The sequence below is a fragment of the Cucurbita maxima genome, unplaced genomic scaffold, assembly GCF_002738345.1.
Source record: "Cucurbita maxima cultivar Rimu unplaced genomic scaffold, Cmax_1.0 Cma_Scf00012, whole genome shotgun sequence".
Lineage (NCBI taxonomy): Eukaryota > Viridiplantae > Streptophyta > Magnoliopsida > Cucurbitales > Cucurbitaceae > Cucurbita > Cucurbita maxima.
In genome coordinates, this window is record NW_019272028.1 from 2,816,745 (window position 1) to 2,834,580 (window position 17,836).

The 17,836-nt window shown below is 34.9% G+C and overlaps 2 protein-coding genes across 3 annotated transcripts; both read right to left on the reverse strand.

The window, feature by feature from the left end:
* Nucleotides 1-677: 677 nt before the first annotated feature.
* Nucleotides 678-3,564, reverse strand: LOC111487263 (uncharacterized oxidoreductase At4g09670). 2 transcript variants are annotated; one of them, XM_023134624.1, is made up of 3 exons: nt 2,981-3,564; nt 955-1,583; nt 678-835 (listed from the first exon to the last, which is right to left on the reverse strand). In XM_023134624.1, exons 1-2 carry the CDS (start codon nt 3,440-3,442, stop codon nt 963-965), a joined length of 1,083 nt encoding a protein of 360 aa, XP_022990392.1. In that variant the 5' UTR covers nt 3,443-3,564; the 3' UTR covers nt 678-835; nt 955-962. The 2 variants fall into 2 exon arrangements, with proteins under 2 accessions (XP_022990392.1, XP_022990391.1); XM_023134623.1 differs by having other exon boundaries at nt 678-1,583.
* Nucleotides 3,565-6,990: 3,426 nt separating this feature from the next.
* On the reverse strand, nt 6,991-15,227 carry LOC111487220 (cleavage stimulating factor 64). The gene is made up of 10 exons (XM_023134545.1): nt 14,869-15,227; nt 14,521-14,599; nt 13,324-13,498; nt 12,342-12,375; nt 12,039-12,256; nt 11,881-11,958; nt 9,873-9,908; nt 9,265-9,768; nt 8,419-8,703; nt 6,991-7,406 (listed from the first exon to the last, which is right to left on the reverse strand). Exons 1-10 carry the CDS (start codon nt 14,897-14,899, stop codon nt 7,263-7,265), a joined length of 1,584 nt encoding a protein of 527 aa, XP_022990313.1. The 5' UTR covers nt 14,900-15,227; the 3' UTR covers nt 6,991-7,262.
* Nucleotides 15,228-17,836: the final 2,609 nt, after the last annotated feature.

The window sequence follows — 17,836 nt, forward strand, 5'->3', positions numbered from 1 at the left end:
TTTTTTTTTTTTTTTTTTTTTTTTCTATTTGTAAAAAACCACAATATAATTTTTCCCGGTAATTTAATAGAATATGTGAATGGTAATTATTTTATTAAAAGTTAAAATTTATGATGGTTGAAAATTTAGGGTTTAAATTGATATCATTATTTTAATTTTTATTCTTAATATTTTAAAAGAAATGTTAAAGTTAGAACTTAAACTCACAGCACATAAACTTTGTCATTCAACCATCAAATTTACTCTAAAAGAAATTAACCTCTTTTATCATATATATGTCTATTAGCCTACGGGTCGGTTGTCGTTTAAATAGAAAATGGAAAAGAGAGCCGGTAGATTTCTCCCTATTAGCTAAACAGGGACGGAGAATCTTGACCCCAAACGATTATTGTTTAAATAGAAAATAGAAAAATGAGCAGGTAGATTTCTTCCCATTAGCTAAATGGGGACAGAGAATTTTGACCCCAAACAAGGAACGGAGTTAGGAGATTTATCCCAATTAGCTAACACAAACGGAAAATCCCGACCCCACCACCACTTATATATATGGCAAGAAAAGGAATGGAGAAGGCTTCTGCGTCCCCGTTCCCGTCCCATAGACATCTAATAAAATTAGACATTTTGATGATGAAGTTATCAAAACACTTACCTAATCCGACTCTAAAATATCTTCCGAATTGAAGTAAAAAACATTTGAATAGCATCAGCTCAATTGACAAAAATCAACCATATAATTATTCTCAAGGATCGGCTTCTCTCACAGTTTATGGCTCTTCAAGACTTCAGTAAATCTTGATAAATGCAGAGCTTTTCATCCTTGATGCAAGCCTAAAGACTAGTTACAAGCACGAGCAATCATATATCAGACTGGTAGAACCACTTCAAGTGCAGAGGAACCTAATCACAATCATAGACTAACACATTGAAGTTCAATACAAGATCAAACGAGAATACCGTAGGAATCACGGTCCGACTTCAACAGGTTTGAATCCTCCATCGAGCGACGCCTTCACCGCATCAAGCACCAGCTGAGTTTTTCGACTGATGTTCGGCCACTTCTTCTCGGGTTTGGAGCCATTTGCTTTGATCTCTTTAACCAAATGAGAAAATTCTCTCACCATGTGAGCCTCCTGAGGAAGATCAGTAGGGACTATATGTTTGCTTGGGAGGGGTTCCCAACCAGTCACAAGTTCAGTGAAACCAGATTTTGAATTGGTACAGAAATAGGCCTCCTTCTCTCCATAAGGTATAATGAAATCATTCACATGTAATGTCCCGTTTGTTCCTATGGCAGTGATATCCATGGTCAAGTTCGACAAGAACGAGCAGTGGAAGGTTGCTATTTTCCCATCGTCCCAAAATAGAGAAGCTCCACAGGACAAAATCACGCCCGATTCGTTCAAAACAGGATTAGGAAACGCGATCACTCGTTTAGGCAGTTCAAAGCTGGCAGCAAAAAGAATGGAACGAATACAGTACCATCCAGCATCACCCAAAGCACCAAGACCGTCAAGGTCGGACTTCACGCGAATATCATTAGCTAAGAAGTCGGCATCAGCCGCAAAAGAAAAAACACTGTTTACCTATGATGTTCAGAACAGAAAAAAGATCAATCTACAAATCAATGAATGGTCCAAAATCAGAAGAAAATTTGAACTTCTAATCATTGATCGTACAACGAAAACACGTGCAAACGATTGGTATAAAATATATTAACAAAATTTAACCTTTTTCTTCATAACTATATCATAGAGCTAGTTCACTCAAACTTTATAACATATGTACCATATATCAGAACTACCATGAGTACAATTGCAATGCTTTTCAGCAAACAAATGCAATGTTAAGATTAACAACTGCAATGTTAATAGTAAAGACCAGTGCGCTCATGACAGTATAAATTAAAGAGTCTTTCTCTCGCTTTCACATGTCAATCATTGAAATACAGATGTCCATTTAATCCACAGGAATCTTACCCCAATCGAGGTCAGGAAACCCCATCTAAACGGAGAATGGGAGAGGGAGCAATAAGAGATTTCTACCCGTCAAATAAACAAAGCTAGATACGAGAATTATATTCCCCAACTCCGCCCGATTTTCCACCCACTTTACATGTATAAATAAAGCATATTGAAGATTTTTTTAAGCGTTGATGACTACATAGAAATATTGATGAGATTTTACTTTTTTTTTTTAGTAGAAATTATATTGGACAATGAAAATTATCCATTAAAAAGAATCTTTTAAAATATATATATATATATATTTTATAAAAAACGGAAAAAAATCTCCACGGGAAACACAATCTCCACCCCGTTAACATCTCTACATTGAAGGAGAAAAGAGAGAAAAGATCCTATGGCTCAATATTGATTATGCATCCTTTTGGACCATGTAGTTAGGGAGAAATACTCGCATCTAATCATAAAAGGAACAAGCACCGATCTTATATTCTCTACTAATTTTTAGCATTTCATTCATGTAAATAGTATCCACCTTTTTGTAATTATAGCCTCACATGTCTCATACCCCATTGGAAAAGTTGTTTGTAATATTCCTAAAGGTAGGATCCTCCATCTTTAGTGACTTCATTTGATCAACAAATTGAACTGTTTCTTGTTTAGAAAAGCATACATATGTCAGGTAAAGGGCAACCTATTTCATTTCATATCATCTTGTTCAACCATGACCATAACTTGGATGAGCAACAGGGCAGCTTGCCTGTACGCCGGTGCACAAGCATTTACCAAGCAGGAAAGACCAGACTACGGAAAACAGCCCTAATTTACAATCCGTCCAGGCAAATTGTAATAGGAGGCAAATATCTAGATATTTGTCAAATATGATAAGTAGGGTGAACCATAATGAAAGGCTAAATATCCTAATGACTCGAATATCTCAAGTTTCCAGCATGATCGCAGTTAGTCAAAGAGTACAGTATATGAATTACATCATTCTGAATGGAATTTGAATCACATACCGATTTGAGCTGGCCAAATTGTTCTGCATCGGAGAGAAATTCCTTCATCAAGGCCGTACGAGGATTATGCATCCACATGGTACCGTCCATGAACTGCACTCCATTGGCTTCACACGCTTCGAGGATCTTATCAAACTCAGATACATTAAGCGCTACAGGTTTCTCAAGGAGCAAGTGCTTCTTCTTCTCGGCGGCGAGCACGGCCCAGCGCAAGTGAAGACTAGTCGGAAGAGGAACATAGACAGCATCGATTTCAGGATCGTCGAGAACAGCTTCGTAAGAACCATAGATTTTGACCTGAGGACTGAAACCATTATCGACGGCAAATTTGGAGGCCTTTTCGACGGAACGGCTGCCGATTGCCGAGAGAGTGGCGTTGGGAGCAAGAGCAATGGCACGAGAAACCTTCCGGGCAATCTCGGCTGCGCCGATGATTCCGAAACGGACAATCATGTCGGCCATGGCGGCGGTGTGGATCTTTGGAGGTTGGTGGGGAAGTGTGATGGAGATAAGGAAAGCGCAGCTGGTGAGGAAGTGCTATTCAATCCACTCCACGCTTGTGTAACGAGAAAAGCACCTTTCAAATTCCCAAATTCTTAAAGGCAGTCTTTGAATAATGAATGTTGGATGATGAAAGTCCCACATCGGCTAATTTAGATAATGATCATGGGTTTATAAGTGAGGAATACTAACTCCATTGGTATGAGGCCTTTTGGGAAGCCCAAAGCAAAGTCATGAGAGCTTATGCTCAAAGTGGACAATATCATACCATTGTGGAGAGTCGTGTTCGTCTAACATGGTATCAGAGCCATGCCCTAAACTTAGCCGTGCCAATAGATTGGCAAATCCTCGAATGTCGAACAAAGGACTCCAAAAAAAAAGAAAAAAGAAGTCAAGCCTCCTCGAAGGTACGAAGGCAGTCAAAAATGACTAAGACTCCAAAGGAGTCGAGCCTCGATTAAGGGGAGGCGTGCTTTGTTCGAGGGGAGGTGTTGGATGATGAAAGTCTCACATCGGCTAATTTAGGGAATGATCATGGGTTTATAAGTGAGGAATACTAACTCCATCCCACATCGGCTAATTGTGTTCGTCTAACAATGAACACATCCATTTGTGACTAAGACTCCAAAGGAGTCGAGCCTCGATTAAGGGGAGGCGTGCTTTGTTCGAGGGGAGGTGTTGGATGATGAAAGTCTCACATCGGCTAATTTAGGGAATGATCATGGGTTTATAAGTGAGGAATACTAACTCCATCCCACATCGGCTAATTGTGTTCGTCTAACAATGAACACATCCATTTGTGACTTCACTTTAATTGAAAATGTTTCTTTATGTTTAAAATTAATAATATATATTATATTTTTTTTAAAAACTTCAAAAATACCATAAAATTTTAGAAAAGTTTAAAACAGGTTAAATTTTTTTTTTTAAATTTAAAAATACTATTATCGTTAGTATATGGATAGATGAATTTCTAAAAGTTATGAGATGGTCAGTGTAAATAGACGATTCTCATATATATATATATACATTTTGACATTAAGAACTTAAAAAAAAATAAAAATTTATGAAATTTAAGGTTATTAATGCTACTTTAAAATTTAAAGAATATTTTAAAAGATGGTACTAATGATAGTATTTTAAAAAAAAAAAAATCATAAAACTTTTTAAAATTCAATCATATTTTTACCACCAAACTCTTTAAATTTTCATGTAGAGTATTTTTGAAGGATATTAATAGAATTTTTAAATTTAAAGTTATTTTTTATATAAATCTAATAGTTTCCATTGATAATAATATTTATAAAACTTTTTTGAACTTTTTTAAGTTTATTGTATTTTTATTAATTTAGCTTTTAAATTGTTAATTATATCAATTAAACTAAATGAATTAATTTAGATAATTTCTTTCAAATAATTGATTTAGACGGGTTATTTAGTCATAAAATATTTGTTGTCATATTTCATATCAATAACTTATAGCAATGTGTTGAAATGAAACTAAAGATGTGACACTCAATCAATGAAAGGTACACCGAAGATAGAATGACTAAGAGAAGTTTAAAGATAATTAAAAAGTATTTCATGATCTGAAAATAAAATGACTAAGAAAAGTCACCGGTTACTCGAACAACTTCACGAACAACTTCATGAATTGAACTAAAATTTTGTGGGGGTGAGTGTAAATAGTTTTAAATTTTTCGAACAATAATATTATAATTTGTATATGTGTATATCAAATAAATGGTGTAAACGATAGGGTAGAAATGCATCCAAATCTGTTTCAATGGTAAAGCGTAGGGAGAGGGAAACCTTAGGGATAGGGTGCGGAATCGCATTATGCGCCATGATTTCACCCGCCTGCGAGTTCGCTAAAGCCATACTCACGAACTTACGCCACCGCCCTAACCCTAACCCTAACAGCAACAATCGCTGCAGGAGTCAGGAAAGAGGATCTGAACGTGCAGATCGAAGCCGACAGAGTCCTCGACGTCAGCGGTGAGCGAGTGAAAGAAGAGGAACAAGACGACGAAAATGGCACCGGGTAGAGCGGCGGTCCCGGCCGTCGGAGAGAGCGTTGATTAGGAGAATGGAGTTTTGACGGCGGTGGTGGTGCCGAAGGAGGAGGCGGAGCAGAGGAATGGTAGGTTAGTAGAGGCGGTTTAGGGCTCTGCGTGTAAATGGCCTGAGGAAGAAGGAAAAGATGGGGTGTATATTTGTAATAGAACACTTTCTTTTTTACGTTTTGAATAAATTTACGAACCCTATTTTAATTTAGAATTTAAGAGAATGTATGAACCTTACAATATTAATAATTTTTTTAAAATTTTAATTTTATCACTAATAAATCTTTTCAATTACTTCAAATATTTAAATATAAAATTATAATTTATTAGATCGGATTATAAATACTATGAATATGAAAAAAAAATCATTGTTTATACCAATCCCAAACAAATTCATCGAGGAATTGATACTTCAGTCATGTTCAACTCACGCCTAAATCTCTCACTTTAGAACCTCGACCACACCCATGAGCACCACCACCATCTTTTTTTAGCTAGCCACCACCCCCTCCCACGACAACTTCCTCTAGCAAATGCTTAGTACGGTCGTGCACATGCTTGGCAAACCTAAGGAAATGGTCCTTCACTTGTGGAGAGTGTAAAAGTCGAAAGAGAAGATAGAAAGATAAAAAGTACTATGGTACAAAAACGAAAAAAAAATACCGAGAGTTGTGAATAATATGACAAGAATGTTTGCCCCTCGCACACCGAGACCAAGGCAGGGGGCAAGCTTATTCGTTTGAGCTCCTAAGCACAACTTGCGCGATTTTGGTTTAAGCATCAGGGGGGCACGAATGCTCCCTCGACACAAAAGGTTTGTAAACACATTCACGGGTCATTTGATGTTTAGGCATCAACAATGATCCTTTAACAGGTTCACTTGTGACTTTATAGGAGTTTAAAACGAACCAAATCATCGTTCTAGTCAACATTCCATTAGATCATTGAAGAGCAAAAATGTTGTATTTTTTAACCCAAGGATTAAATAGAAACTAAATAAACAACATAAGGACTAAAAAGAATATTTTTCCCGAGATTTTATTGATCGGGAAGTTGAGTGAGATATACTTTCACATTTTCAAAAGATATTGATAAAATAAAAGAAAATTACTATTATGTTTAAAAACATGAACCTTTTGTATACTTGCAGCCGAACGAACAAAAAATGTGAAACAAGGATAATTAATTAACAAGCATGATTTTCAGAAACCGAACTGGAATCCAAATTAGCAATTTTTCTTTTATAAACTAACCAAATCCTTAATGAAATATTACATATAACTAAACGAACATCGACATTAAGGAACAAAATTAAGATCCAAGCAAAAGAACACAGAGAAACAATGACCCGAAACCATAAAATGGCAGCTCGAGAATCTGAAAACGACGATTAAACGATGTAAAGGAAAGGAAAGGGGTGCAAAAGTGGCAAAAAGAGAGACCTGAGAAAAATCAAAATTCTTCCACCCTATCTTGAATTGTTATTATTCAGGAATCACTATAATCACAAACTTGTAAGCCTTACATGAATGTTGTTTATGAAACTCGTTCCTCTTTGGCAGGACCCGTCGGTTTTGGACAACTTTGGCAAGCATAATTTTACAGGTGTTTAGACTGTCACTCATTAAATCTTTGGGGAGCCAAATATTTTACAATCTACTTGATGCTTGGAGTCGAGCTGCAAGAGTTCGGGTTGATCGATGGTAATTTGCTTGTTAGGATGGCCGCATTTGATCTCTGCGAAGTGCTTGCTGGAGCTGAATAACTTGCTGCCTCTGTTCGAGCGGCAACGAGTTAAGTTGTTCGGGAGTTAAATTCAAAACTTGTTGCAGTAATGCAGACTCGACATCGTGGGGAAGCTGTGGAGGGAAAAGATTAGGGAAAAGAACAAGAAACTTTCAGTTGTGATGCTGAAAAAATCAATAAATTTCACGAGAATGATGAATTTCACATGCATAAATCTTGGCATAGTGACGCATTAACAAGCTTTTCATTGCTTAATGAAAAAACTAAAAGGTTCAAGATACAAACTTCAGGGAGTGAAAAAAGGAAGAATACAAAAATGAAAACAAAGAAACTAAACAAGGATGAATCGAGGCACTCAAATTAATACAAATTGAAACGCTCTAGTAGTAGTTTCATAATCCGTGGGAACGAAAATGGGAATCACTAAAATGGGAACGCTCTAGTAGTAGTTTCATTGCAAATTGGGAAGGTCTTTTGTAAACACTGTGGATTATACATCCCTTTTGTAAATTTCAATCATCAATAAAATTGTCTACCGGAGGCACAAAGATTGATTTGGCTATGAATGCAATTACACAAAGAAGATGGTGATGCTTTTGAACTAAAACTGATAGCTAGATAAAATTCTCAACCCACATCCATCATGTTGTTCTGCTATGAGGATTTTGGGCCACAGACTTGAACTAAAACAAGATATTTTATTGCTCTCATGAATAAAAGTAGTACAAACTTGGAGAATATACATATATATACATTACATACATACATACATATACATACACACACACACATATATATCATGAAATTAAACCTTGGATTGATCATGTGAGTCGATGCGACTTTTAGTCAATTTAAAGTACTTCCAATGTGTTTCATTGCATAGTCAAAAGTGATTTTGACAATTCTAAAAGCACTAAAATGAGCAAGCACTTAATTAAAAGTCTACATAACTCTCCTATTTGACATGAGCATTGGAGCTAAGAACTAATTCAGATAGAGAGGTATAAAGAACAAACTCATATTGAAAAATGAAAATTGCAGCAACCAATTCAACCAAATTAAAACGAGTAACAAAGTGAGTAAATATTTTCAATTAGGAATGTTGCATTGCAATAAATCGCATACCATTGAAGTCGGTTTCTCTGAGATTTGAATTCCGGGAAGATTGGGGTCTGAGGCAATTCCAAGTTGTCTAGCTCCATTGTTACCTACTGATGCACTTAGACCTCCGGCCGAGAAAGGGCTGCCTTTTCCATCCTCTAATTTGATCTGCTTTACAGGGCGATTAGTTGTTCCTGAAAAGCCATGAGGTATTTTTCTTTTACCATCTACACCAAGAAGTACTTGAGAAGACTTATCAGCATCACTGCCCACTATCTGGGAAGCACCATAAGCTGCGGAGGAGCCAGGCTGTTACGAAGCGCAAGTCAGAAACAAGAAGACGTTATCATAACCGAGAAAAACAAAACAAAACAAAACAAAACAAAACAAAACAAAAAAGACTTCCAAACCAAGGGGAGCACACTCCAAAGACTTTTCACCTTTTTTTTTTTTTTTTTCATATATGAATGAAAAGTTTGTTTTTTTTTTTTTTTCTTAAAATGGAAAAAAAACGATTAAGCATATAACCATCAATAGAACGCTACAATCATGATAAGAAAAGCCACAGTTATTGATCATACACACGAAATAAAATAAATTAAGAACACTTCAATTTACAATAATAACAGCCAGCAAAACATCAACTTAAGTGTTAGTTGCATTGTTGTTCACCCTCCACCTTTGCGTTTAGTTAAAGCTTAAAATTAACTTGTCGTTCTATCTAAGGTAGACTCCAGGTTAAGAAGCAAACTGGGCCCACCTGCTCTCCAAGAAAAACGAGAATTTTTTGCCAAGATAGCTTTGACACCTATGTTCTAGTTCTGAGTCAATTATGATTTTTTTTTTCAAAAAAATAACATAAAGTATCACCTGAAAGTCTGCATCTGGTAAGGAAGGGCGAGGCAGAAGAGAAGGTTTAGCTTCTGGGTTAGCAATCTGAGCATTATGCCCTGGAATTACAGCTTCACCATGTCCTGAATACTGTTGAGAAGGGGGACGCATGTGCTGCTTTAAAGAAGCGGAGGTGGGCACCTGAACCTGTTGTCTAACAGACATACTTCCCGGCAAACTAACGGAAGGAAGCAATGAGCCTCCAGGTATTCCGGTCAAAGTGCCTTGTAAAGCAAGTGAGGGCTGAATTTGAGACTGAAGCGGAAGCCGTTGGGACGCAGAAAACTGATGGGGAGCCAAAGGATTTTGAGGCGTGAAAGATACTTGAGTTTCTTTTTTAGGTACAAAACCAGTCTGCATTCTGTTGGGTGCAAGAGGGGGCAGCCCTGGTTGAATTTGAAGAGATGATGACTGACCCTGCTGAATGTCATGCAAAGGAAGCTGAGGATGAGTAGAAGGTTGACGTAAATTAGGATTCTGCAACTGCAACAATAAAAGAACGGGGTCGTTCGTGAGAAAATTTTAACAGCAATTAACAGAACAGGCAGAAAAAAGGAAAGGCAAATACAAGCAGTGAAGAGAAATACCACTTGTGGAGTGACCATTCCAAGCATTATCTGTGACTGCAAACAAAATTACAGAAAAGATGGAAAATAAAGATGCTTAGCTGGTGTTGCATACGAAACGAGATACAGTCCATTAAATTTGGAGGAAAAAGAAAGACTATTGTCAACGAAATAAGGTACAATGATAAATATAAACACATTACAGCAATCTTTTTTCCCAAATATTTATTTGAAGTCTTCTCTGTTCCTTTATCTCTCTCTCTAAAAAAAAAAAAAACTATTCTAATTCTAGCAACATTGATTTTCAATCAAAATTTCACCCAAAATTAGGTTTTGAGATTGGTACTTTGGTTTCCTTGACGTTTATGGTTTCCATCCACATTTCAAAAACAACCTAGATTTCACCAGTCACCTTCAATCTCATTTTTATTCACGTCATGAATAGCTCCTAATAGTTTTTTTTTTCTTTTTTTCTTTTTTTCGTATTAATGTTAACCCATGTAACTACTAGAATAGGAAGAAATGGATGGCATAAACGTGTTTAGAATGTAGAAGCACGTAGACAATAAGATCATAAGAGTAGCATAAAGTAGAAATTCATCAACATTGCTTTCACACAGAGATAATAGAATTGGACACAATCTCACTCCTAAATGAAATGAAATGAGTTCAAAAATTCTACCATCAACAAGAGGGGGATTACAAAAGGGCTTTCCAATTGGAAATCAGAAGGAAAATGTTACAAGAACCTATTAAATGTAGGGAAGCCTCCAGGAAAAGTCTTTCATTCCTTTCGCACTAAAGATACCAAAAGAAGACTATTCTTAGCTTCTTTTTCACATCATGAAAAGGATGGCCGACAAACACTGAATTCCAAGAATAAAAAACGTTTTTTGGCAAAACCAAAGACCAGCCAGAAACATCTAGCATGAAGACTCAATAGTGAGGGGCAAAAGAATAGTTAGGGAAATATCTAGCATGAAAACCCAATATTGAGAGGCAAAAGAACAGTTAGCAAAAAGATGGCAAGGATGCTCTGAACTACAAACACACATCACACAACAAGGAGAGAGTGAAATGCAGCATTCTAAATCGATCAGCCGTATTAATTCTCCAAGACAAAGCTACCACAAAAAAACGTTTATTGTATTGGGATAAGCTTCTTTCCAAATCACTGAGTAAGGGTAGTTTGAACAAGGACTGATTGCATGAACTAGATTATTCATAGGGATTTAACTGTAAAGGAATTAGAAGTATCCAGAGACCAATTCTAAGAGTCATTTTCTCAACGAAAAGTTATATAAGGGAAAGAAATTGGAAGAAATTAAACTCAGCCACCTCCAATATCTTTTAGATGACTATGAAGACTCAAATCCCATGCAACATTCAGAATGTTCCAAGCTTGTGCAACCGTAAGAATAGGTTTATTAGATAACCGAAAAAATCTTGATAAGCCTGGGCAACCACTCAACTGAGAATCCTTCCAGAAGGATGAGTAAAGGCCATTTCCAAGGCGCCTATAATTAGAAAAATCATGGGACAAATGAAACGCCAAGGAGCACCTCCAATAATCTGTCCTGGCCAAATAGAATCTGCCTGTGAATTATACAATTTACCAACAATGATATTGTGCCAAAGAGCATCTCCCTCGTTCAACATCTCCAAATCCATTCAGCCAAAACAGCTGAATTCCTTAGCTGAAAGTTGAGTTTCTCCCAATTTCTATTGTACATACCACCCTCTTCTCTAGAACCTTCCCAAAATAAATCTCTAATAAGTTTAAACAAAGTCGGGGCAACCTTGGACGGTAGCTTAAACAAAACAGGCATGCTAAAGGGTAGCTTAAATAAGAGCATCACCTACCTTTGGAAATAAAAGCGTATTTAATGGAATTGACACTGAACTAAGAGAATAACTAGTAGTAATTAGGAAAATAGGATTCTACAGAAAAAGAAAGTCACAAACATAAGATATTATGGAGGATCTCCGCACTTGAAGAGACGACAAAAGAGAAAGGGTAAATAGGTACCTGGAAAAGAGCTTTTGACAATTGTGGTCTTGCCAGCAACAGCTGACGAGCTAAATCCTTGTTTTGTGTAGCCATTACCTAAGTCCAAACAGTATACCAATCATCAGGAGCCATTCAGACGAATGAGGAGAGAAGAGGGGACATACTCAAAAGGTTACCTTTAGCCCTGACAAAGCTTCAGTAAGCTGACTCCTAGAAAGTTTAGCCAGATGCAGAGTTAAAGGATCATTGGGCATTGTTGTACTCTGCAAAATATTCTGATTAGAAGCAGCTTGTGCACCACCAAGGGCTCCTGCCATGACGGCAGCAGCAGTTATTGCTATATGAAGACCAATTGGTTGAAGTTGACTGGATTCCCCATGGGCTGTTGGGCCACCTAATTGTTTATGAGCATCTTTAATGTTAACACAAAACTTAAAGAAAACAATCCGAATTTATTGCACAAACCATAAGGCAAATACCAGCATTTGTAACCAATCCAGGCCCGCCACGACCCTGAAAAAGGAAAAATTGTTTCAAATAAAATAATAATTAACATGCTACATGTAGTCCGGGTATATTGGTGGAAGGGCTCATAAAAGGAGAATTTTGATTCTTTAAGCTAATCTGATTTTCAAATGCATAGCTCCATCAATTTGACAAGTCATTTGATTGGAAAGGAGCATGACGATAATTGAAGAAAAAGTAAACGCAGCTCAAGATGGATTATTTATTTATTTATTATCAGTCCAAGAGTATTTGATCTTTGAAATATTTCCTATGCAATACTTGTCGACAGAAATTCTCCAATTAATATATAAATATATCTCTACTCACTGAATTTGTCTTTCTATTTTTTGAAATAAAAACATTAAAATAAGCATGGAAATTCTATGTAGATAGCTTCAAAGAAAAAATATAATCCTTTTCTTCTGGAAGGACATTGCCAACATTTCCAAAAGAAATCCTATCATCGACAAATACACAAGGATCAAGATTTTTCTTCTTGTAAATCAATATGTCAGGACTTGGAATTTGGGATAATATCACAATCTTATATATATATAATCAAATTCCGAAATCCTTTCACGGCACTTAAGAAGCCTATAGAGCAATCAAACACATATCTGAATCCATTCTAAACTTGCAAAGCAAAGGTATCAGAGTAAAGACTACAAAATAGGCTCCTTAGAACCGATTTCTTCAACTCCTAGCCGGATATTACTCTAAGCAAAGTAATTAAGGCAGCCTCCAAAGTTTTAAAAATTATATCTATTTAATATTTACAGCATATTCCTTGAAAATATTGGCAGCTTTATAATCTAAAATTTCATATAATTCAGTCAATAATGTTTTAAAGTATTTAATTGAAAATAATGCCAAAAACCTCTAATGTGACTAGCTGGATGGATAAGAACAGTCAATGAGTCAAATTGACAAATCAGAAGAGGTTAAACACTTCACCTGTTCTCTATTTCTGTCTGCACCTTTGTCATTTTCAGCAAAATCAACTCGTAACTGCCGGCCATTAATTTCATAACCTTGAAGATTACGACGAGCACTCAAAGCTGTTTCTTCATCCTTGTACTCACAAAACCCGTAGCCTTTTGGTTTTCCAGTTTCTCGGTCAATAACTAATCTGAAAAAGGAAGGAACTATTAATTTTAACTTTTAAATGTACTGGCAAACAATAGACGGAAATGATAAATTAATATGATAATCAAAATCTTTTTGGATAAGGGACTCAGAAGTTAGAAACTAATGACACTCATAATTGATGTCCTGCACTTAGTTTTTTTTCTTTTTTCTTCATTTTCTCGGATGGGAGACTTAAGAAGCTTCAAGATTGACATACTACAATTAGATAAAGGTTACAGCTTCCAACACTGGGCTAAATTCTAAAAGGAGTACATTAGTTCAATTTCTACAGATCAAAGAGAGGCCCCTTATCACAGTGTACCATGATAGAACCAAAAAGTGAGTTGCATCTGTTATATAAATGGCTCCGCCTGTGATGAGATATAACAGTCTAAACACTTCAATTCTAATCAAGTACACTGCAATCCACTACACCCCCTCAATCAAGCAGACCAGACATAGGAAAATTATCCTTTTATCAGATAGAGAAAGAGTTGGATGAAATTGACAGGCAAATTATCCTTTTATCAAACAGAGAAAGAGTTGGATGAAATCGACAGGCAACTTATCGGGCATGTCATAGATTTAACTAGACTATATGTATATCACTTAGTTGATAAAACCCTATCATCTGGGTAACTGGCCTAAAGAAAACCATCATGAAACGAATTCTCAGCCTTAACAGGGGCTTGCTGTAGAAAACCTAGCAAAAACGAAGAATTCTATTCCAGCATGACAAAGCCACTCAATCTGTCGCAGATGGAGAATGACAGAAGTAAACCCCCGAAAAAAGACTGAGAGGAATAAGAGAATCATAGGTACAAAATCTACTCGCAGAGGAGAAAAGGATGATGGCGAGAGAATAAAAAGCAAGGAAACTAAAGAAAATTCAAGGAGATTTATATAAAAAAAAAAAACCCAACTTTACCTCTTCAAAGCTCTCAATCTTATTCTAGATCCTATATTTCAATCCAATATAAGTTTTAGGTTCCTTTTCATTGAAAAAGAGCAGAGAATACAGACCTGAACGACACTACGGGCCCAACTTCTTGGCAGATTTCTATAAGCTGCTCTTCAGTAGCATCATAAGGTATATTCCCAACTGAAATCAAAATTTAACAACACAATAAGACGCACAAAAAAGAACGAGCAATTAAATCACCAAAAAAGCCCAACCTTCCGTGCTTAGATTAAGAAAGCCGCCACAATTGAACCAAAACAAAACAAAAAAAGAAGCAACACTACAGATTCGCCGAGATATACAACTCAAATCCGCCATTCTCCAACACACAAACAGTTCCCCCATCAAATCAACGCGCAAAATTAGAGAATCAAAATCAACAACGTAAAAACGAAGTGTACATAACATACCGAAAACACAGCGGTGCTGAGACGAGGCCATGAATCAACAGAAGAAGAAGAAGAAGGTGAAGCACTGCTTCATCTTCTTCCTCCTCAGCACACTTCCTGAACTTATCCGACTCCCACTGATGCTCTGCACCTCAAAACTACACAAAAGCTCCGCAAATGGAAAGCAGATCAATTGAGTTCGTAAGTGATCGAAGTTTATTCTTGAGCAGCAAAAATTTCTGAAAGAAATCGAATGAACGTTGGAAGATTCCAAACAGAAACAACGGCGACGGCGAAGAAGAACGAAACGTTCCGAGAAGATCCTGTTCCAACCAGATTTAATTCCAGAGGCCGCCCCACTTTCTGCAAGTGTTAATATTTCTTCGTCTTTTTTTTTTTAAATAAATAAATAAATACAATAATTTCGGGGATTTATATTCTTTTTTTATTAGAGACGAAACTAGTCAGCGATTCGCGAATAGTAATTAATATAAATTTTGAAAATTAAAAAGAAAAAAAGAAAAAGAAAAAAAAATCGGTTTCTTTGATAAATTTGGTCAAATAAATAAGGTGGACGCATGCACTTTTTTAAGTATAGATGTATTTATTATTATTATTATTATTATTATTATTATTATTATTATTATTATTATTATTATTACTACGGTTAAAATATAAGTTAGTTTAAAAAAATTCTTTAATTTTTAGTTTAATAAATATTTAAATTTTAGTTTTATGTGGGAATAGATCCTTCACATATTTATTTATTTTTATTAAATAAAATATTTTAATTTTATGTTGACGTGGATTCTTAAATTTTCAATTTTGTTTCCCGCTCGTAAAATTAACAAAATATATCAAAGATTTATTAGAAAATTTTAAAAACAATGTAGACAGTTTATATTATTCGGTTTTCTGTTTATCTCATGATTTAAAAAAAAAAAAAAAAAACTGTTTATTTGGTTGCAATTTCATTGGATTTTAAATTTATTAAAAAAAAATTGAATTTTGGGCTTGTTATTTATCTAATTATAGTATATATTTTGATATAATTTGTAGTTCGGAAAAAAAATAATAAAGAATTAAAAAAAATTAAAAATATATGTCAAAATAAATAATAAAATGATTACTTAAAAGTAAAAAAAATAAAATAAAATAAAACTTACCCACCTCTCTCTCAGAAAAAATGTTAGATTTGAGAAAGGAGTAAAATGGCTTTCAACACGTCAGATTGGAGATTTAGAAATTTTGGTCGGTTGTCACTGTAAAATCCTATTTAGATTTCCTTTTCCTTTATAACTATGGTTATAAAAAATTAATTTAAGATCATATTTTTCTCCTTTATCCAATATTTGATTAGGATCCGATCTTTTTTTTCTTTATCTAATATTTTATTAGGATCAAATCTTTTTTCCTTTATCCAATATTTTATTAGGATCAGATCTTTTTTTCCTTTATCCAATATTTTTTCATATCATGTAATAATCAATCTCATTTTCATGTATCCAATAGGCAAACAATGGATTAAAATTGGCAAATAATATATGTTTATAAAATAAATATTGAGTAGGAGCCATGTCGATTTGAAATGAAAATCTATTTACAGAAAAATGAGAGAGAAGATTGAGGAAAGATTTGTTGAACAAATAAAATCGAAAATGATGAAATCGAACTTAGAATATATTCGTGACAACGACTTAAGCTAACCAGGTAAATGGCTCACTTGTCGTAGGTTACGCGTTGTATGTTGTATGTCGGCACGTGTCCGTAGATTCGCACGTGTCATTAAATTGTATGCTAGCCTGTTATACTCGATTAAGTACGCTTGTGAAATGTGAATGTATGTTGTTTAATGTGATATGATGTGTTATGTTTATGATGTTTATGATGTGTCTGGATTATTTTGGCGTGAATGGTCCTATAATTTTGAATGTAAACAACATGTGATATATGACATGAAATCACGATAAACAATATGAAATGTAACCCCGTTAGGATTATGTGTAATACGCAGACTGAAAAATGAGAAATGACATGTTAAGCATGAAAGATGATAGCGGAGTTATATTCATTAATGATAAAAGTAGAAATATTGGAGAGCTCATGCATTAGGTGTGTTTATGCATTGGGGATACCCATATTCCATCACGAGGGTACGGACGCATACATCCAATAGCAGGACAACGATCGTTATGTTTTGCATAGCGTTGTCATGACGGTTACTAGTTCTAACGAGTGTTCGGCCTAGGGAGCGTCCCAGTGTATGCTCGCCTGAATAGTAAAGTGGTCCAACAGTGTGCAAACTGACTGTTGAACCCATACCTACACGTATGAGCTGTGTGTAGAGTATATGATACACATCCAAATTATCAGTTATGACAATACTATAGGAGGACAACACTATAGTATATGATACGCATTCTTTATGGTACGTATACTGTAGCGACCTTAAATTAAGTAGAAAAATAGAAAATTTCGAGTAGTTACATAATTTAATATGGTTAATGCATTAGTTTGTATAAATTATTGTTGATATTAAGTATTTAATTTTACATAATAAACATTGATATTGAAATAAGAAACTAGCGTTAGATAATTTATTATTTTAATGTCGCCATTTTTATTAATTTTTCTTTTTATAATAATTAAGAGATTAAATTGAAATCAACCATTTGAATTGTTTTTTTAGTAGATTGGATATAATAAAATTATATAAAAGTAATTACATATTTAAAAATTTGGGACAGATATTCTTAATTTAAAATTTAATTATCCATCCTATCATAGTTTAAATTTAAGTTTTTTTTTTTTTTAATGTGCACGATTTTATAGAATCGTCTTTTAGCATCACTTCATTTATTATAGCCGTTGGGTCATTACATTGAGATCGGTTGGATCGTTACATCGAGATCTCTTAGATTTTTTTTTTTTTTTTTTTTTTTTTTTTTTTTTTTTTTTTTTTTTTTTTTTTTTTTTTTTTTTTTTTTTT